This window comes from Brienomyrus brachyistius, chromosome 20 (genome assembly GCF_023856365.1).
Source record: "Brienomyrus brachyistius isolate T26 chromosome 20, BBRACH_0.4, whole genome shotgun sequence".
In the NCBI taxonomy this organism is placed as follows: domain Eukaryota; kingdom Metazoa; phylum Chordata; class Actinopteri; order Osteoglossiformes; family Mormyridae; genus Brienomyrus; species Brienomyrus brachyistius.
In genome coordinates, this window is record NC_064552.1 from 16366158 (window position 1) to 16387106 (window position 20949).

At 40.0% G+C, this 20949-nt stretch overlaps 1 protein-coding gene and 1 long non-coding RNA gene across 3 annotated transcripts; one reads left to right on the forward strand and one right to left on the reverse strand.

Annotated features, from left to right (window-relative positions):
* Positions 1 to 3014: 3014 nt before the first annotated feature.
* LOC125715442 (nicotinate-nucleotide pyrophosphorylase [carboxylating]-like) lies at positions 3015 to 11862 on the reverse strand. The gene is made up of 5 exons (XM_048986955.1): positions 11217 to 11862; positions 7216 to 7478; positions 6245 to 6555; positions 3831 to 3962; positions 3015 to 3276 (listed from the first exon to the last, which is right to left on the reverse strand). Exons 2-5 carry the CDS (start codon positions 7463 to 7465, stop codon positions 3097 to 3099), a joined length of 873 nt encoding a protein of 290 aa, XP_048842912.1. The 5' UTR covers positions 7466 to 7478; positions 11217 to 11862; the 3' UTR covers positions 3015 to 3096.
* Positions 11863 to 17474: 5612 nt separating this feature from the next.
* LOC125715456 (uncharacterized) lies at positions 17475 to 20444 on the forward strand. 2 transcript variants are annotated; one of them, XR_007384069.1, is made up of 4 exons: positions 17475 to 19537; positions 19658 to 19908; positions 20108 to 20185; positions 20390 to 20444. It is a non-coding gene; the product is annotated as an uncharacterized LOC125715456 (long non-coding RNA). The 2 variants fall into 2 exon arrangements; XR_007384068.1 differs by lacking the exon at positions 20390 to 20444 and having other exon boundaries at positions 17478 to 19537; positions 20108 to 20369.
* Positions 20445 to 20949: the final 505 nt, after the last annotated feature.

Below are 20949 nucleotides of genomic sequence, written 5' to 3' on the forward strand. Positions count from 1 at the left end.
TGATTCTTAAAACAAGGATCTAAGAGATGCTAGCGCCACAGGTTTCACTCTATTTGCCCTCATGTCTTGCCTGTGCATTCTGATGCCTTGGTCTTGAAGGCCCTTCGTTATTTTGAAGTAGCATCTTCAGCACAGTCAGACGGGGAATAATGCAGGATGCTGATGAATAGTTATGGCTCACCTATAGTGCCACTTCCTCTGTTGGGATGAGAGTTTTGACCAAATTGGACACAATGTCCCATTGGTGACCAGTAGGGCATGGAAATCCTCTGTTTTCTCCAAAGTAGATGTTGAAAGCATGCTTTTGCTTCCTGCAATCATCACCATTGTTTTAGTAGTAGTGTCGTTAGCTTTGGTGCTGCTAACTTTGAATACTGATAAAGTTTAAATATCAGCTAGCGGTATTGGCCAAGACTGACGCATCAGATGCTAATATCTTGACTTTTAACGAATATCAGCAGATACCAATATGCTGTGCATCTCTAAGGCTAACATTACTTTTTATTTAGCTAGTTAGCTAACCCAAGGTCCTAACCACTGCTACCGTAGCTAGCTTGCAAAAACAATGACTTTTTATGTGCAACAAAATCATTCACCAAAAGCAGCATGATTATCTTAACCAATACAGGGAGTGTTCTGCACTACAACAAAGTTTCCCAAAACAGTTGTAAAGATCATCAGGTAACATTCCTTTATGAATTAATGAACCTTCACTGTCATCCTACGTTTTGGAAATTCACGCATTGGCACTGCTACTTTCTGCATTCAGTGCATTGAATAGCCACCTTAACTGATTCATCACAATGCCTCTTCACACTCCTAGTTCACAATATATACAAAGAAATGTCTGTATGCATGGCTACTTTGGAATGTTCTGACATAAAGGGAACTGTCCCTAGTGTGTTAGAAGATGACTCTGAATAGGAGGGGGTATGAAAATGGGAACTGTTAGAGGCTATGAGACCAGAAAGTATGAGATAAAAGCCCAGTAAAACAAGTGTTATTTACACACACACACACACACACACACACACACACACACACACACATACATATATATGTATGTGTGTGTGTGTGTGTGTATGTGTATATATATATATATATATATATATATAAATAAATAAATAAATTTATTTTTATACACATGTAGGTGTACAAATACAGAATTATGGCATATGAATTAGTACTTGTATTAAATTTGGGACATTTAGTCTCCAAAATCAGGTAGTGCTTTCTTATCTCTTGTAATGTTGTCTTTCCCTTAAACATTGTTGTATGAGAAATGTGCGAGATGAGATAGTCTTGCAGAAGATCGTAGGAGGAAGAGGGTTAGAGGCCTTGAAAAGTATGCAAAAAAGAAACAAACCAGCAAGAGGAGAAGTTTGGGGGTCTGTTCAAGGGGCGTCAAAGATGGTATAAACTGTCATTTTTGGGCTGGGGAGGCTCCTATGTGCATAGACATCCAATAAAATAAGACTTCCACACAAACAACAGTAGATTAGTCCACATCAATCCAAACCATTTCCACACAACCAGAAGTCAATTCTTCCTCATCGGCCATGCTGCAAGCATAGCCAACCTATACACAGACCATATGTTGTTTACAGTGTCACACAAATGCAATATTTTTAGCAGTATTGTTTTTTTTCTTAACCAAGTTGACTGATAAAAAAAGATCCAAGTTTTTAGTTGAAAGTCTAGTCCGATAATTGACAAAGTACTGTGATATACAGACAGCACTGAGATGTTGAGGCTGAAATTGTTCGTCACATGTCCCACCACTAGCGCTAAGAATGGCTATATTCAGTTCTGCCTTAGCTCCGGTCCTGCAGTTCAGGTGCTGGGTGTATGGCAGACATCCCACCTCTCCCAGAAGTTTTGGGAGTCGCTCACAAATTGACAGCAAGTCCGCGACACCCGAATATGTTGTGCAATGTCCTAAAAATCTGTTGTTCCACTATTCGGTGGTGGTGAAATTAGCCTGTAAGATGTTTTACCACCATGTGGCCCCATCCAGTTGGAAAATTTTACCACCACCCCCCCACCTCTGCACTAGGCGTGGATGGTGTCTAATTTTTAATACTCTCATACCATGGTATATGTATTTCATTTGCCAGGTGGAATGGGTGAGTATTTTAGAACACCATGCTATAGGGTATTACTCCCCAGGCCACGCCAGTACACCCCCTCCATGTTGCCCTTCATCCGCCTCCCAGAAATCAACATGCCTAAGGTGTGATGTCTGGTAAGATGTCATCAGAATAGGCAGGAAGGGAGGGAAGGGGTGCCTTCAGACCCCAGTGAGAGAGTACAGCTGTCATATTACAGGGGGACAAACATTTCCATCTGTGTTAATTTAAGGTACAACTGGAGAAGTTCCACACCCTGAGCAAATCTGTCATACAATGTAGATTCCTGGACAGACTGGCTGTTTTGCACTGAATATCACTTGTGCAGCGTCGCAAACGATCTTAACAGTGGATACAGATAGACCTTAAGTTGTATATAGCACACTGATACTACACAAATGAAGCCCTGAATTGAAAATAAATTATTTAACATTACCTGCACGTTAATGCTGTGCAAAGGTTGCCTGTCCCACAATCTCTTTCATTTACTACTTTATTATAGTGATAGGAATGAGAGTACCATCTCGGCATTCAACGGTATCAATGTATATTTAAACAATTAGATTTAGTCACAGTGACAAATCATCCGGGTTAGACACCAATAAGCATTTCTGTAATAAATGACAAACCTGGAATTTGGTGGAATATGTAGTGGCCTTTTTGGGTGACATTTACTCTGATCTTGGTTTCTGGAATGGAGACTGATCAGGTTTATATTGTTATACAGCCCAGACCTACCTAAGCCTAGGCATAACGTTATTGCTAGGTAATCAGATTACTAAAGCACTGGTTATTTACAGGAAGAGAAACTTCCAGAACATGTGAGAAAAATTTCATATTCATTAGAAACAAGCTAACCCTCAATAAAATTCAGGCAAGACTGGATACGATTTTAGAGTTTTTAATCATGTTAACTGCAGAAGAGGTAGGCATTCAAATTAGAACTTCACCTAAGGACAGGATTTTTCTACTGAACTTTGAGGGAAAAGTCCACCGTGGGGTAACCCTGAGTGATGCAGCCTAGGGAGATGATGTCCACGTGGGGGGACAGGTAGAGGTTCAGGTTGGCAGGGGTTATTCCACCACTGGCTTCAATCACCACAGAGGGGAAGTCCAGCTTCAGTGAATGAGCAGCACTGCGTATGCTCTAGAGAAATGGACAGACAAAGGATGAAGGACATACACTTCATTTAACAACCTGAAGGTAAAGACTATTGATATAGGTATGCGTCACTTGACACAGGGGTTACGTTCTGTTATATACAGGAAGTCTTGAGATGCTCAATTCTGTAAATAATATTGCATATTTATTGGTTTTATAACAAAATTACTTTATTCATCTATTTACAAAAATTTGTATCACAGAAACATTTAGTAGTTTTAAGTAAAACATTCATTTTAAGCAGTAATAATTGAAACTCAAATTTAAAGTTAATTGACAAGCAGCCACATTGAGTGCTTTTTAGCAAAATAAAATAGCTAAGATACTTTAAACTTACCCACTTCGTGTACACCAGCTACACGTGGTGCGCTATGGCAGTTTAAGTACATTGTCTTGACTCCATTTTGTGCTGTTTGAACCCACAACCCTCCAGATACATGCCTGGATCCCAAACTTATTGAGCTACACATTGCCCCTTAAGCACATGACATGTCAACAATTCAGTCATTAGTTCAGTACAGATGCCTGGCAGGTTTTACCTCAGGAGTAAAGTTGTCAAGCATGATAATGTCCACTCCAGCTGTTGCCGCCTCCCTGCCATCATTTTCGCTTGCACACTCCACCTCAATCTTACTGCTGAATCCACAAACAGAGCGTGCGTCTCTTACTGCCTGGAGAACACAGAGGAAAGGGAATCATGAATGCTGGATGGAATGTGGGCTCTCCGTGTCTCTCTATGCTCTCAGTTGAAAAGTAAAGCACTGCTCTCAATACTAAGAGAGAGCTGAGCCGGGCATGTCCCACTGGGAGGAGGCCCCAGGGAAGACCCAGGACACGCTGGAGAGACTATGTCTCTCGGCTGGCCTGGGAACGCCTCGGGGTCCCCCCAGAGGAGCTGGACGAAGTGGCCGGGGAGAGGGAAGTCTGGGTCTCCCTGCTGAGGCTGCTGCCCCCACGACCCGACTCCGGATTAAGCGGGAGATGATGGATGGATGGATGGATGCTCTCAATACTGAGCTGTTTGCATTGAAAAATATCGTCCATACATTTTCACTTCAAATCCTAGTATATATACTTGATGCCATGAAATAATAGAGCAGGACAGATCTAATAAATGACAATCACATTGTTTTCATAGATGTTAACGTTCCATGGATTAAATCCATTTGTCATCCTCCAACCACTTATCCTGTTCAGGGGGTGAATCACAGGGGGCACTGGGCACAAGGCAGGGGTATACCCTGGATGGGCTGCCAGTCCACCACAAGGCACGGGGCAGGGGTACACCCTGGATGGGATGCCAGTCCATCACAGGGCACAGGGCAGGGGTACACCCTGGACAGGATGCCAGTCCACCACAAGGCACGGGGCAGGGGTACACGCTGGAGGGGATGCCAGTCCACCACAAGGCACGGGGCAGGGGTACACCCTGGACAGGATGCCAGTCCCTCACAGGGCATAGGGCAGGGGTACACCCTGGATGGGATGCCAGTCCACCACAAGGCACGGGGCAGGGGTACACGCTGGACAGGATGCCAGTCCATCACAGGGCACAGGGCAGAGGTACACACTGGAGGGGTTGCCAGTCCCTCACAGGGCATAGGGCAGGGCTACACCCTGGATGGGATGCCAGTTCATCACAGGGCACAGGGCAGGGGTACACCCTGGATGGGATGCCAGTCCATCACAGGGCACAGGGCAGGGGTACACTCTGGATGGGATGCCAGTTTGTCACAGGGCATAGGGCAGGGGTATACCCTGGACGGGATGCCAGTCCCTCACAGGGCATAGGGTAGAAGTACAGGATGCCAGTCCAAAACAAGGCACAATCACACACTACTGGTAATACAGAAATGCCAACAGGCATAACTGCATGTCTCTGAATTGTAGGAGGAAATGGAAATACCGATGGGAAAGCCACATAAGAACATAAGAACTATACAAACGAGAGGAGGCCATTCGGCCCATCAAGCTCGCTTGGGGAGAACTAAACTAATAGCTCAGAGTCGTTAAAATCTTATCTAGCTCTGATTTAAAGGAACCCAAGGATTCAGCTTGCACTACATTATCAGGAAGGGTATTCCATACTCTGACTACACGCTGTGTAAAGAAGTGCTTCCTTAAATCCAGCTTGAAATGTTCTCCCGCTAATTTCCACCTATGGCCACGAGTTCGTGTATTTAAACTAATGCTGAAGTAACTATTTGCTTGAACAGCATCCAAACCTGTTAGAATCTTATATACCTGGATCATGTCCCCCCTCAGTCTCCTTTGCTTGAGACTGAACAGATTTAGCTCAAGTAACCGTTCCTCGTATGACATGACACAGGGAGTCGTCACAAACTCACACACACAAGACAAAGGAAGGACAGCACCACCATGCCAGCCTCCCTTGGATTAAACGTGTCATTTTAAAAAAAAAAACTGCAAATAACTGAACATTTGTAAAGTAATTTTTACATAATGCTAACAGTCCTGTAGCATCATTTTAATTCCTTTTCCTGCGTCTGGATCTTCCTATTCACTCTACTGAAAATCTGCATGTTATATTTTTGGTCATGATTACTCCAATATACTTCCTGTTTGTGCCCTTGTACCCTGATTAGCATAAGAGCAGTTAGGAGATGAATGGCTGCAGTTATGCATTGTAACTTTCATTCAAAGCAGGACGCAACAAACCTGTAGTAGATAAGAGATGGAAGATGGATGAATAAATGTGATCCTATGCCTGTTACCATTTAACTGTGCAATAAAAGAAATGAATAAGAAGACAGAAATATTCTAATCAAAGGTGGTTTGGCAGTTCAGACCCTTCAGCTTCTCCCCAAATTCTCTGCACTCGGAATGTTGTCCCGGGTTCTACAATTAAAAAAAAACCTTAATTCCGGGCCGTTCTGACGCTCTGTGCAAGACTAAAATGAAAAGACCAGGAGCGACACATGGGTCTGCTCACCTGTGTGATGCTCCCCGATGCCTTAACATGGTTATCCTTCAGCATGACCATTCCGCTGAGGTCATGCCTGTGAGTGGAGATGCCCCCAACCAGCATGGCATACTTCTCCGCCAGGCGAAATCCCGGAGTGGTTTTACGCGTCCCGGACAGCTGACCTGCCCAACCTGCAGACCTGGCCATGGCGAGCAGCTGGTGCGAGCGGCTGGCGATGCCTGATGTCCTGGCCAGGCAGTTGAGAGCAGATCTCTCCCCCAGCAAGATGCATCTCGCTGGACCTGTCACTACTGCAGTCTGGGTCACTGTGTCGGGACCTGAAGGAACCAATAAGAGAGCCTATGCTGGGACTTATGCTTATAAACATGCTCCTTTTTGTTGTAAAGTGGAATTTTCAAATTGGATCAATGGTCTTCTCTTCATTTTCAGGTATCAGCCAGATATTACTTAAATGTTAAGTTATATACAAAAACATACAAAAAGTATATTCATATGCGTGTGTCATATATATATACATACATACATATATAAATTTTATTACATCATTCCTGGATATATATATATATATATATATATATATATATATATATATATATATATATATATATATATATATATATATATATATATATGGATATCAATACTGGTAAATACATGGTATTTTGTAGTGGTTATCATCATATAACAAAATCAGGCTATATATCAGCAAGCACAAAAAATCATGATGTTAAATGATCTTAGCACTGATGTTAAAGCAAGTAACTTTTAGTCATTTAACTGAAGTCATGGAATGGTAAGTGAAGAATTGATTTTCCGTCACTGATTCAATTAAATTAAAGAAAATGTTCAGTTAAATTGTGATTATGCTTCTGACACTGTAAAAAGTGTAACGGATACGAATTTTCTAAAGTTAGATTTACCGAAACAGTAGTAAAAACATTAAATTGGGTTTATATTTTATCTTTAGACTAGCTTACCAAGTATTTGTCCCTCAGGGTGGAGCCAATCCACAGTGCAATCAAGCTCCGCAAAGACTGCATTAAAAAAAGGACAGCCAGCAAGTACACTTCCAGGAGATTTACACAGGAGCGCGGCCTCGACTTCCCTGGAGCCCACACAGAGCCCAGCAGGGTCAAAGTTTGGTGTGTCCTCTGCAAGCCATTCCCTTGCAAGTCTGGCCAAAGTGTGTGGAGGAATTGCATGTGACAGGTCAAGGGTGGTCGCCATGATGGAAGGTAAACTGAAGGGAAATAAGGAGAGCACAGTGCATCTTAGTTCTGTGAGAGAATAAACACAATGTAAGACTCTGGTGGGACGACACATTAAGTACTTTTAGAGTGGATATCTACACACCCTTACTTGAAATGTCAGACTTTGCTGCTTGAATGGCTGAAATTAAGACAAGTCACATTAGACCATTTTAGCTGTAATAAGATCACATAGCCATAACTAAAACAAATGGATAATTTTTAGGAAAAATAAACCTTTTCTTGCACAAAGCAGTTACGCGGCGCAGGCAATAAAGCATCCATAGAAGAAAAACAGACTTTCCACATAAATCCATTGTGACACGCATACTTCCGGTTATATTTCTATTAAAAACAACAATTTAATATGTTCAACACAGAATATATCCCACAGTTGACAGTAAAACAATATTTAAATGTATTTAAGTTACATTTTCAGATCAATTTATTCAAAACTGTTTAATGACTTAATAGTCACCTGCAGTTTTGGTTTATATGCAGACTTTTGTTCCATGCAATCGCTTAACCATTTTTGGAAATAGATTCATCATTGAGATTTAATCATTTTTCAAGTCAGTGCCTCGGAGTTAAATACCCCCACTCCATACCATCCAAGTAGCATAAATAAATCCCAACTCCATCAATAGTTACGCATCTGCTCAGGTAAAGTTGGGTTACATATGTACATACATAAATTTAGGTTTGTAAAATAACACATTCAACATACAGCGTTAATTTCAAAGTTATGTTATTATTCTTTAATTGTATTAACACATGCCATATTTTGGTAGCCAAATGGGAGAATAATATGAATGAAGATTTTATATTGAAATCCATAATATTCCTTCATGATTGTAAACAATGCTTCGGTTGTGATGTTGCACAAAATCCCAGAATACAGCTAAAAATGCATTCAAAATATTCAGGGTCAAAGGCAGGGCGAGGAAATATTAGTACTTGGTTCATCTCATCTTAAAAAAATGCCAAACAGAAGCATTAATAGGATGAAAATAATGCATTTTGAAATGTTTGTCTTATTTTATTGAAGACTAATGACTTATAGTGAGGATCTTATCAGTTATTAAATGCAATTTCTATTTTTAAAACCATTTTGCCAAACAGGTTTTACATAATTGTATATGCCAGGATTCCCCCAATGCAGATTAGATCTGCATGCTGTATACATGCAAAGGTGAGTCATTAAATCGTTTGACATTCCTACTTTATATTAATAATACAATGCCCTCTCTTTTCTTATTGCCATTTGTTCATCTAGTCTACCTGAAAGTATTGAAAATCAGCTTGTACTTGCTTTTAAGCAGGAAATTAGAGACAGGGTTATTGGAAACAGCATTGTATTCCCACCCATCACTTGCTCCACCCAACTAATCTGTACTCATCTCATACTCACCAACCTGCACAATTTCTAGATGTACTGGATGGATCACTTACAAATGTACTTAATAAATGTGTTTTACTTGGATACTGAGAGTCCTTGTTGTGATATGTACACTTGTTAATTTACCCTGCACATTCTGCTAAGACAATTTGAAGAATCTTTCCCCATAAGCTCACTTGGATTCCACTGCATATGTTTTAATATCCATGTCTGAAAACATCATTTATAATGTGGATATCTTTATACTTAAATATTTGTATTCTTTTTTTGCACTATGACCATCATTTTCAATAACAACAGTAATTACCCTAACAAAAATACTAATGGTATACAGTACAGGCCAAAAGTTTGGACACACCTTCGCATTCAATGTGTTGTCTTTATTTTCATGACCATTTACATTGGTAGATTCTCATTGAAGGCATCAAAACTATGAATGAACACATGTGGAGTTATGTACTTAAAATAAGGTGACATAACTGAAAACATGTTTTATATCCTAGTTTCTTCAAAATAGCCACCCTTTGCTCTGATTACTGCTTTGCACACTCTTGGCATTCTCTCGATGAGCTTCAAGAAGTAGTCACCTGAAATGGTTTTCCAACAGTCTTGAAGGAGTTCCCAGAGGTGTTTAGCAAGTGTGCAACTGTATATGTCCCTGGCAATTTCCACTATTATGCTGCAGCAAAGTCAGCAGATTATGCAAATAGGACAAAGAACTACAGAAATGTATGGTATTTTTTCCTGATCCAACTGATTTGAACTGATATAAATTTGGCTGCAATAAATGCAAAATATGCCAAATTTCATATTTCAGAGTGAACTACAAGTACAGCAAAATACCATCACTGGAGAGCAGCAATTTCAATTGATGGAACTGTTAACTAATCCAAACTAATCCAAATGCTCAAAAATGCTGTGCATGCACAGACATGCAAGGTACAATTGGGCAAGTGATACAGAGCGAGTAGGGCATTACCTCTTAACTTACTGGAGTGGAATGTACAATAGCATACACCTTCATAAGGTGCCATATAAAGACTTGTTATAGGGTAGGATGGGGACAGTTGCAACATGTCTAATTACCCCAGTGACAAATACAGTAGAACCATGAACCAGATGCCCATTTGGCCCCTCCCCCTACCAGAAAGAAGGCAGCTGTTTGTGACCTTTCCCACTGGATTTTTCATCAAATGGGTGTTTTGGAGTTAAAGTATTTTTTCATGATCAGAATTTTTGTCATACTGCCCTTAATGTGTACATTAAAAATGTAATCAGATCATTTTAATTACTGTTTTCCTGATTTGTAAATGACAGCTAGCACGTGTCAAGGTTATTGCGAAAGCATTCTTTGCCTGGAGTGTTACTCTCAACTAAGAGAATTATGGGTTCAGTGCTGCTAGTGCAAGGTATGGATGCAATGGGTATGCACTAGTGGAAGCGCAGTTAGTATCTGGATTCAAAATGACCCCTCCCACCAGGGTATTATTCAGTTGTGTTTTGTAGTTTGTCATTTTTTATTATTTAGCCAAATTTCACATAATTAAGAAAATGCCCACTGCTTTCAGCTTTTAGGTTTATAAAGAGAATAAAAATTCTTGTTACATTTTTTGCACCATTTAATAATTGTTGTTATTTTCACAATTGTTCTATCACTGAAACATCTGTGCATTGGGCAGACCTTCTCCATGCACAAACAAAAAATGTTAATTCTCATAAACATAATGCCAATTCTCAAACTTATTAGGCTGCATTTGGGTAAATCAGTGCAAATATTTAAGGCTAAAACGGCAGATGAAAAAATAAGTTAAATAGTACCATTATAATGCATTTTAAATAATGTCGCAACCGTCCCAGTAACGAGGATAGTTGCAAAACCTGATTTCTTCACTTGAAATATAAATTTGAAGCTTATCATCATATTTAGAAATATTTGAATTGTGTGGGTAATAAACTGACAGATGTGAGTTTAATATATTAAATTGTATTGCTCTAGTGCGAAAAGTCTTTTGATAATTTAATGAAATAAATAAATAAAAAGTTTTGCGACAGCCCCTTCTCACCCTACGATTATTCTTGGTTTTTAATTCCCGGGATCGACTAACTTGTCCGTCACAGTTGACCAGGTATTGGATTAAAAAAACATCCTGTTTTTACTAGCTTTTTATACACATATTATGCGATTTAAAACGAAAGAGTAGCTCAAGTTACACACAAAAATCGTAAAAGAACGAAACGTGTAATAATGGTGTTTGACAACGCCACAGAAGTAAAGCACAGCAGGCAGAAAAGCGCCAAGTTTAATCTCATCGGTCCGGATTTGCGCTCTTACCGGGTTTATATCGCTAAATGAGGCCGAGGGCAGCTGCTCGATCGTTGCAGATTTTCAAAAACTTCACTGCTTTTATGTTCTGAGTTTTTCAGCGCAGTCTGACCCAGATAAATTCAGAAAGTCTGCAGGTCAAATGCCTCACCAAGTCTGTAACGATCAATGAACAGAAACTAAGTCGATCAGTAACTCCACAGGTATTAACTTAGTGTTCCGGAACGATCCATTTTCTGCCTTACAAGTCACACTGTTTCTTGCGCGAAAGATTTGTTTAATTTTAACTTTGTGTTGAGATTTACGTGATTATTTTTACTGAATCGATTTTTTTACCACCGTTAAACAAAGATTTTTTTTCAGATTCATTACTTTATTTGTGGGGGGAAATATTCCCCCTGAATATTTTTTCGCTCCCCTGTTAATGTTTTTCTTTTGGGAGACGCTTTTGTATTTATTTATATAGGCCTAGCTATGAATAATTGTTTTTATTCATAAAGGTATATCGTATAATAATTTATATATTTTATATTGTGACGTTACTGAGCCGGTCAGCATGCCTTGCACCGCGCCTTTAGTTGTATTGTAATCTGTAAGTCTTTGCGTATTTATGCTGTAAATATTAAGTGTTTTTAATAGTGAACTGAAAATAACGAACACTTAAGTTCCCATCTCTGCAAAGCAACCTGATTCACTGGAAGCAGGGAGTCGGTGCTTGTTTCATTTGTGCAACATCATATGACTGATGACGTCGGACGCGTCCTTCTATCGCCGCCACGTGATCACGTGGCCCATGTATAAACTTCAAAAGGTCAAAACAAACCCCGCGCGATCAAATTGTGGTGTGATACTGCAAAGTTTGGTATCGATCCAATACCAAGTAAATATGGACCAGTATCGCCGAAACCGATACTTTTACTTATAATAACATAAGAAATTTACAAACGAGAGGAGGCCATTCGGCCCATCAAGCTCGGTTGGGGAGAACTTAACTAATAGCTCTGTGGCCTGTACTAGAAAGCGGGGTTACTGGCTTATCGGGGTAATTTTGCGATTAACTTGCGTGGTGTAACTAGGCTGACCAGATAATCCATGTCAGGGAGGACACTTCAAGTTACTCCAGGTTTTACAAACTACTATAAATCTGAAAGGCAACTGTGCTTGGCTAAATAGCTCACATCTTCTTGTGCTTTGACTGCTTTGTGATACGTGCCGTAAGTTTCAAGGGGATGCCTACAGGTTCTCCAGACCTCGCGCCCTCGTCGTCATTCGCCGGCTGCATCTTCAGCTCCACCTATAGGCCTTGTCGTCAACAGCTTCTCCGCCATGCGATCCTTGCTCCGCCTCCCCGCCCAGACCCCGCCCACTACTCGGCCAATGCACCTTTCGTCACTTCCGGTTTCTGGAAAGAAAAGACCACGGCTGGTGTATGTCGAGTGCTTTTCTCATTGATTTTGGACTATTGTGGATGACGGTTTTGGTTTTTGATGTTTTATTTTCCTTCGCCTTTTTTTGGTACTTTCTCCCTGGTTTGTTATTTTCTGGTTCGACCTTCTGCCTGTGTTTTTGACTGCCCTTTGGTACTGTTGCCCGGATTTTGTGTTTCCTGTGTGTTCGTACTTAGGTGTGTAAGGAGTGACTGCTTGTTTTGCGAGACGTGGTGGTTTATTGTTGGTTTGGTTAGGGAGTCAGGCGTTAATATTGATGTTTTGTTTTGTAATTTGTTTCTCACGTAGGATTCTTAGATTGGGATTCGTTTAGTAGCGGTGTTTTGTTTGTTGTTTTGTCCATTGTCACTCCCGAAGTCTGTTACACCTGTTTGTGAAAGTGTGTATAAAATATAAAGAAAGATCCCTTTGTGTCCCGTGTTTCCTTTCCTCCTCACCTGTTTTTCCTGCTTTTCCTTTTCCCTATTCCATTTCCTTTCTGCTACGCTCCAACCCTAGACTGGGTCGTAACATTTGATTGGGAAAAACCCATCCAGCTGTTGCACATTAACGCTAGTTGCATGATAAGAGACTGACCAATCAGCACGCAGCAAGAACACTGCTTAAATGAGATCCGGGTTCTTTTAATTAACATTGTGTTTTAAAAAACCCTGTCATAGCTCAATATATCCTCCCTGACATGGATTATCTGGTCACCCTAGGTGTAACTTCACAACCCTTTTTTAGAGATTGCCAGAATCCGCTGACATACCCGGACAATATTCTCCATGAAAGGTAATTTGTTATGTTTGCCAGTTGATCGGTCCAGAGGTCTCTAATTGCACTCGTCGTAGCAATGCCCTCATGATCGAGCAGACAGTATGTTTTGCGATGCGATATTTTGCCAGTGGGCAATTTATGTATTCCATAGGCGATGCTGAACATCTGATCGAGAATCCCGTTTGCCATGCGGTTCGCAAAGTGGTGCTTGCTGTTGGATGCATATGTGGTTTTCCATGATCTTTTAAGTGCTCTGCAGAATAAAGAAGGGTTTCATGTAATCACACTTAAATCGCAGCATTAAAATAATCTATTTTTTTTAGGTAAATTGCTTTACATTACTGAACACAATTTTTCATAGGATTCCCAAGGGTGATAGGAATCATCTATTGCACACACGTCCCAATTAATGCATGCATAGGAGAGCATGAGGCCGTGTATATGAATCACAAATCTTTTCCCAGCATCAATGTACAGGTATTTCTTCTCATAATATGGTTTTAGATCTGATATATGGGCTAGTGACTACACGTTTACCTTAGGTTCACCTTCTATTCAGTTATTGGAGTCACATAAGGTGGTGATTTGGAATTTAGCTTCTTCTGTAACAGATATTTATGACTGATCTACTATTTTGATAGTATTGCACTTTAAGGAAAAATTTTGAAGTTACCCCAATAAGACAGTAACCCGACTTTGTAATATAGGCCCCTGGTGCTCATAACTGGAGTAAATGCGAAAGAGAAAAGGATAGGCTTGAGGGCGTGATACTTAAGTGCAAATGTGGTCATGCGCTTTTTAACTGAACTTGCACAATCTGTGGAATTTACAAGATTAAATGTAGAAGATGTTAGCTGGCAGCAACGGTAGTTTTAGCACATTAGCTTGTGTAAGATTGGTCGAGCTGCTTAGAGTTAAGCACATTACAAATGGTTGTTGATATAAACTAAGTACGTGACATCACTTCTAGTCATTTATAAAGAATAATTGCTGATCATTTCATTAATTGCTAGTCAAAAATCCTCAAACACCTGACTTCCCTCAATCTGTCTTCGCAAAGATGTAAAAAAGCAACCAACCAGTCCGAACTGGTAGTCAGAGGGCGAATCCAAGTCTGAATAGCGAGTGCATAAAATTAAGAAACAAATCCAAAGAACTATTAAGGTAAATAATAGTGTACACAGTCAGCAATAGGAAATGTGTTTTTGAGTAAAAAAATATGTACTACGTGGGTAAGAGAGCTTACGGGCATCCATTTACATAATAAAAGCCACCCCTATGTTTTTGGTATGGAATTGTCTAATGTGGGAAGTAGCACAAGTGATAAGCACAAAATTAGTGCAAGAAACTTCTTGAGTAAAGATGGCTGGCTGGCGCTGTGTGATTTGCTTTGCATTTATTGCATTGACTTAAGACATTCTTAAGCCATATTAACACAGCACATGGACATAATATGAACTTTTGAGAAATTTGTGGAATTGATGGCTGCAAATAGTTTAGAGTGTTCCATTCATTCTACTACCACATCAAACACAGGCATGCGTCATACTTAGCCAATGCATGTCTGCCCAGGGAATGCCTGACATTTGGCTCTGGCTGTCATGGAGGTGAAAGGTTTGACGTACCGATTTTATAATTTATTTTATTTTTTTTCAAACTGTATTACTCCCACCAGCCACCGAATTCAAGACTATACTACAAGTACTGTTACTATAGAGGACACTATGCAAGATGCAAATTGCTATGAAGGCAACTTTATGCAAGAAGCTGCTTCCCAAGAGAGCAGGGGAATGTCCAACCAAGACCAAGGCTACATTCACGCTCAGTCACTCAAGGTAAGCTAAACACTAATAGTGTAGCTTACAAAGTCGAACGTGTTGGCAACGTATAGCTTGTATATGTTATGTAAGGAATAATTGACGACGCGCCGTTGAATTATTAGAAAATAATGCACACCCGAGGTGGTAATGCGGCCACGACGCGAAGCGTCTGGAGTCCCACAGGCCAAAAAGGCCTGATAGGACTCCTTCTTCAGCTTTACGGCATCCCTCACCACCGGCACCATAAAATGCCTTTAAAACAATTTTGTTTTCACTGTTTGCAAAACACAAACAAATTGAGTGGTTTATTAGAAACTGTTTTCTGAATCAAATTTGCTGGTCCAGTTGTTGAGCTCATGGTTTCATCATGCTGTCAAAGCCTTATTGGCTGCAGGAACTGCACTGAGGAGTAGCAGAACAATTCTAGCCTTTAACCAAAATGTCGAGCTGATAATTTTGATGAGAACATGCAAAGAGTAACTGGATTCTCTGCAGTGGCTGCAGTGGGAAACTTACTTTGCGAGTAATATTGCACCGTGTTGACTGAAGCATTGCGGTTCTTAATTGTTCTGTTTTGCCTTAATAAGAGGTTATTGTTTATCACATTATTAAAAAGAAGAGAGATATCAGGTAGGTCTTTGCAATGTCCTGTTCTGCATGACATCTATCTTCCTCAGATGAAAAGGGGTCAGTTACAGAAACTGACACCCAAGTTAACGAGGATCCCAACTCCTTGTTCGTGCAAGTTTGCCACAAAAGAGCCACTCGGCAGGAGTTCCTCAGAAATTATAGCAGGACAGCCACCTGCTGCAAGTTCATTGGGTATCTCAGCCTAAAAGAAGGAACAAATAACTAACAAAGCAATGCCATTTATGATGGATGTGACTACAGTATACAATAATCTCTGCTTCTAGTGTTGTGCATTGTCAGTTTAGCATACCTGTGATCCTGTGTGTATTCCATGATTGCACAGCTCTGCCTAGTCCAATTTGGCTTAACTGACATGTCAGGTTTGAGATGCAAAATTTAGTCATATTGTCCTCCATGTTGATGACTTCTTGGTCCAGCAGGTGTACAAGGGCCTGTTTCAATGGGCAGTTCACTCGATTGTTCACCTCTGGCCAGATCCTTTCCACTCGAAGATCCTATGGATCGCAAAACATGTTTCTAGATGGTATGAAAATACAACAGCTGAATGTAATTGTACATTATAAAACAGTTTCTCAAAACATTACTATTGATTTCAGTTCTTTTTCAGTATTACAAAATCCTCACCCTTGTTGATGTTTGGAGGTACGGTGGCCTGCGGAAGCTGTGTCTGTGTCTTGATAGCTTTTCTTGCATGTACAGACACATGTAAAACTCCCTGCCATGGTTAACCCTCAGCTGGCCCCACATCCCATGGTTGATCACTGCAGGTATGGAATAAAATAATATGCACAAGGCTATGATGATCTTAAGGGTAAGGATCCAATAAGAAAAAGGCATTGCATTTAATTAAAAGACAATAAACAGCACAAAAATGAATAACTCACCTGTAAACTTCATCATAAATCGCAAGGTTGTTTTTCACTGGTATGGTCAAACTGGCAACAATTTTGCTGCCGTAGTCATCAACTGTCAAGACGTGTGTCACTCCAAACATCCCAAGCTTCTCATTCTGATCGAGGTGAAGTTTATGGCATGATAAGGAACTGGATTTAGATTACGAGCACCCTAAAGTTGAAATATCCATCTTTGTCACATTAGCCTACAAATTTTGCTAAACTTTCACTACAAAGAAATTTTTGTGCTGATTATAACTTAGTTTTGCGTTCAACTCAAATACCTGGTTATAAGACTACATATAACACTGAACTTGTAGCATAATACCTAATGTGAAAACCTAAATGAAATCTTACCTCATAAATTTATCCCATCACAGCTCTCTCTAGTTCTGTGTCTGATACATGTCTTTTTCGCTTCAATTCATGCTTAACACAGAATCTCCTAAGGCTCATTTCAAAGCAATGCTAGATACTCATCTGCTGTACTGTGCTGGAAATCTCTGTATGGGTCTTGCCAGAGTTAAACAAGACTTTGATTAAATTAACGTATGTTTTCAAGGCGGCCATTTTGTTGATTTCAAATACGTGCAACATCTGCGTGGAGAAGGGTCTAGCTGCAGACGACTGTAGAGTGGAGCTCCACAGGAAATATGTCAGCTCCACAGGAAACACGTGTTTTTTAAGAACGTAAAGTGGGGCTAATCACCATTGTCTGCATGCATACCCAGATAGCATGCGTAGTCGGGCCGATTCTGGCTGAGGGTCGGCACTGTCGGCTTACTGTATGTACGTCCGATTACAACTAAGTGTGATTTATCGGGGCTAGTACATTGCTTATGCGCCACCCTGTATATATGTAGGGCTCCAACATTATGAAAAAATCACGTCATGATAACCGTATATCCAAATATCACAGTTTTCGATGTATCACGGATTTGTCACCTTAATAGAATGAGAAACGTAATATGTAATATTAAGGACTAGGCTGGGAACCCTGGCCTGGTGTCGAGGCAAAAGTATTCTATCGGCCGCGAAACGTTAGAAAATCTACAACTAAACCAATAACCAACAATACCGTTATCTTGGGATATATGGATTAAGATTAATATATACAATAAAAAATTATTAAGGCTGAAGTGTAGCTCTTAGAACAGGTATTCGCGTTAACAACCGTAGCCAAAAAATTGCAATAAAAATTTATATCTGCGTTTTAACAGCCGCTGTTTTAAAACGCGCGAGCAGGCGTTAGGTGACCAATACAGACACTGCACTCTATAGCACTGTAATGAACTCCAGTTAACCATATTTTACTTAATTATTAATTGTTGCGAATTTTTATGTGAATTACTTATGTATACATTACTGTATTTTCTAAATGATTATGGTAATATTCGATCAACGTCTAAATCGTCTAACGTCCTGTTTTACAGAACGTAATGCAGACATTAAACGGGGGATACCTGTAGTTGCAGTTGTCAGTGGGGAGGTAGAATGGTTTTTGCAAACATGGAATTTATATCACTTCCCAGTATGGCATTGCAGGATCACATAGCCAGCTACACTGAATCTTGACACAAAACTGTCCTCGAATACAGTATGGTAGTAGTGTAGGACTGATTAGATTCATTTGTGTAGAGATAAGCGATCCACATATTTTTGTATCTGAATCCAATCAGGTAAATATATTAAAATATCTAAAGGCAAATGTGTTTTATTTCCCCTCATATTTCCTTTTCTTCCCAGAGTGCACAGAAGTAACCCACACACCATATAAGGTACTTTAAATATGGATAGACATAAGGTTAGGAAAAAAGCTGTGGAAAAAAAGTGAACATGTTTTTAGTATCGCTTATGAGTGAGAATACAGAGGGCACTGAGACTGTGATGGAAGGTTATCATACAATCGGTGATACCAGTGTAGATCAAGCCTATCCTTTCTATCCCAGTCAATCAGAGAGTGAGGGGGAGACCTCAGGGGAATCTGAGAGTGCTTATGCAGGGGGTGATATGAGCAGTTTGTCATTGGTGGGCGCACTGAGTGACTGGGCTGTCAGGTTTGGTGTATCTTTAGTTGCTTTGTCTGCCCTTCTGGGAATTCTCAGAATACACCACCCATATCTACCCAAGGATGCCAGGACCCTACTCAAAACAAAAACCCTGTATTGTGTGCAGAATGTGGCTGGTGGTCATTACTATTATTTTGGCATTTTAAAAACCTTTGGCAAAACAATGGAGAGGATGTGGTCTGAAGTTACAGTACATATAAGTAATGGTCTGATTTGGATGTGATTTGGTACATGTGCAGACCAGCCATGGGACCAGCAGTGTGCCTATTCTGCCAACTCTGTTGTCTGTGTGATCTGATATTATAATCATTGCAATACAGTCACATGACCTTTCACCACGTCCAGATTCATTTCCACCACTCCGTCTGGGTGCTTAACTTTTTTTGTCACTGAGTATATTTTGTTTATTATCATCAACAGCTATGTTCAAAATTGTGGAGTTTAAGGAGACAAATGAGGTAGAACTGGTCCCTGGTGTGTGGGTGAAAGATGGTGTCTTAAAGGAAAGCAGTTGGATTCAGCAATGAAGCATCAGGTCACTCCAGACCACAGCTGGATACAGTGGGAAGTCAGAGTGATGTTTATAACAGAGAGTAATGAGGAAGGGAGACGGAAATGACGGGAAGCCGAACAGCGGTCAGACCTCCAGTCAGAAGCTGAAGAGTCTGGGAAAAAGAAAAGGAGAAAAATGTATGTATGCGTCTTTCAGTATTTATGTTTCTTAATTTTTTAATTGCTTCAAGAAAGAATGGTTTATTTATTTCATATGTTTTATAATGTTGATCTTCAAAATGTTTTTTTTTTCTTAAGGCCAAGTAGCAGACTTCTAGATGCCACTAATGGTGCTTCAAGTGAGAGTGAAGAAGAAGCAGGACTGCAGCAGAGTGACAGACGTCTACCTGAGGCCCCACCAATCAGCCAAGTTAAAATTTTAACACCATTGCAGACTGCTAATACTGGAAGTCGCAGTACTATTCCCTGGCTGAAGAATCCACCCCTCCCTCTGGAAATGATGTGGCAACCTACTGATGCCCTACGTGGAGAGCATGACCTAAACAAAAGTCAGTAACAGGAGTTTAGTGACCAGTACAAGATTCTGTATGGCTCGGCACTTGCCATATGCAGATGCATTTCCCCCTGCTTTTCTGTTTATTTTCTTAAGCAGATTTTTTTGATTATTATACATTGAAGAATTGCCACCAGTTCATTATGTCATTCAAGTTATGGAATTGTCATTCCCCCTTGTGCTTTGTTCTTAAGACCGTGCAGACTTGTTTTCCTCACCACCACCTCATCCAGAGCCTTCAAAAGTTCAGAAGTCCTGGATACCATCTGAAGGTAATATTCATATATTTCGTTATTTATGAATGTTACTTCTCAAAAGGATTATTGTTATCTGCAAACTAAAATTTGGTGTTTAAAATAGCATAATTAGCCAGTGTTATATTAGAAGGAGCATTTATTGTCCTGTGACGTTACCTTTTCATTTGCCGTCGCTGACGCTGTGTAACAGGGCCATTGTTTTTGCCTTTGGTTAATCAGTTTCACCAAGACCATGCAAAAACCTGGACACCCCCATCACAGCTACAAAGGACTCCTGCTGAAGGCAAGTAACACCTGAGCAATTTCCTATTAGAAATGAAAGTTTTTAAGGGTAGCCACTGTCAGTAAAAATATATTAATATTTCTACATTGGTTGCCATTTCTACACTGCATTGGTACTCATTCCTGAACCTTGTTCTAAGTATAAATATAACACTAGTGGGTATTCTCTGCAGTACACACTTTTCTAATTGCTGGTTTTAATTCTGAAAGTATAGAAATCACTAAATTTGCATTGTGGAAGTGGTAAACGTGTTTGAGAGTTCCTGTGGTACCTGAAATAATAATATTTACATCATGGTTGTCATTGATGGCAAGTTGTATATTGGGTTTCTGAGGTTGACGTACATTGATTGAATTGCAACCATTGTAATAGCTAGTAAAAAGCTTGTAAAAAGCTAATCAATCGGTCTTCTACAATAACTGAATGTAGCAGCTTTCTAATAATTAAACATTAGCCATGCAGTTGACTGATGTGGATCAATCAAAAATAATATACA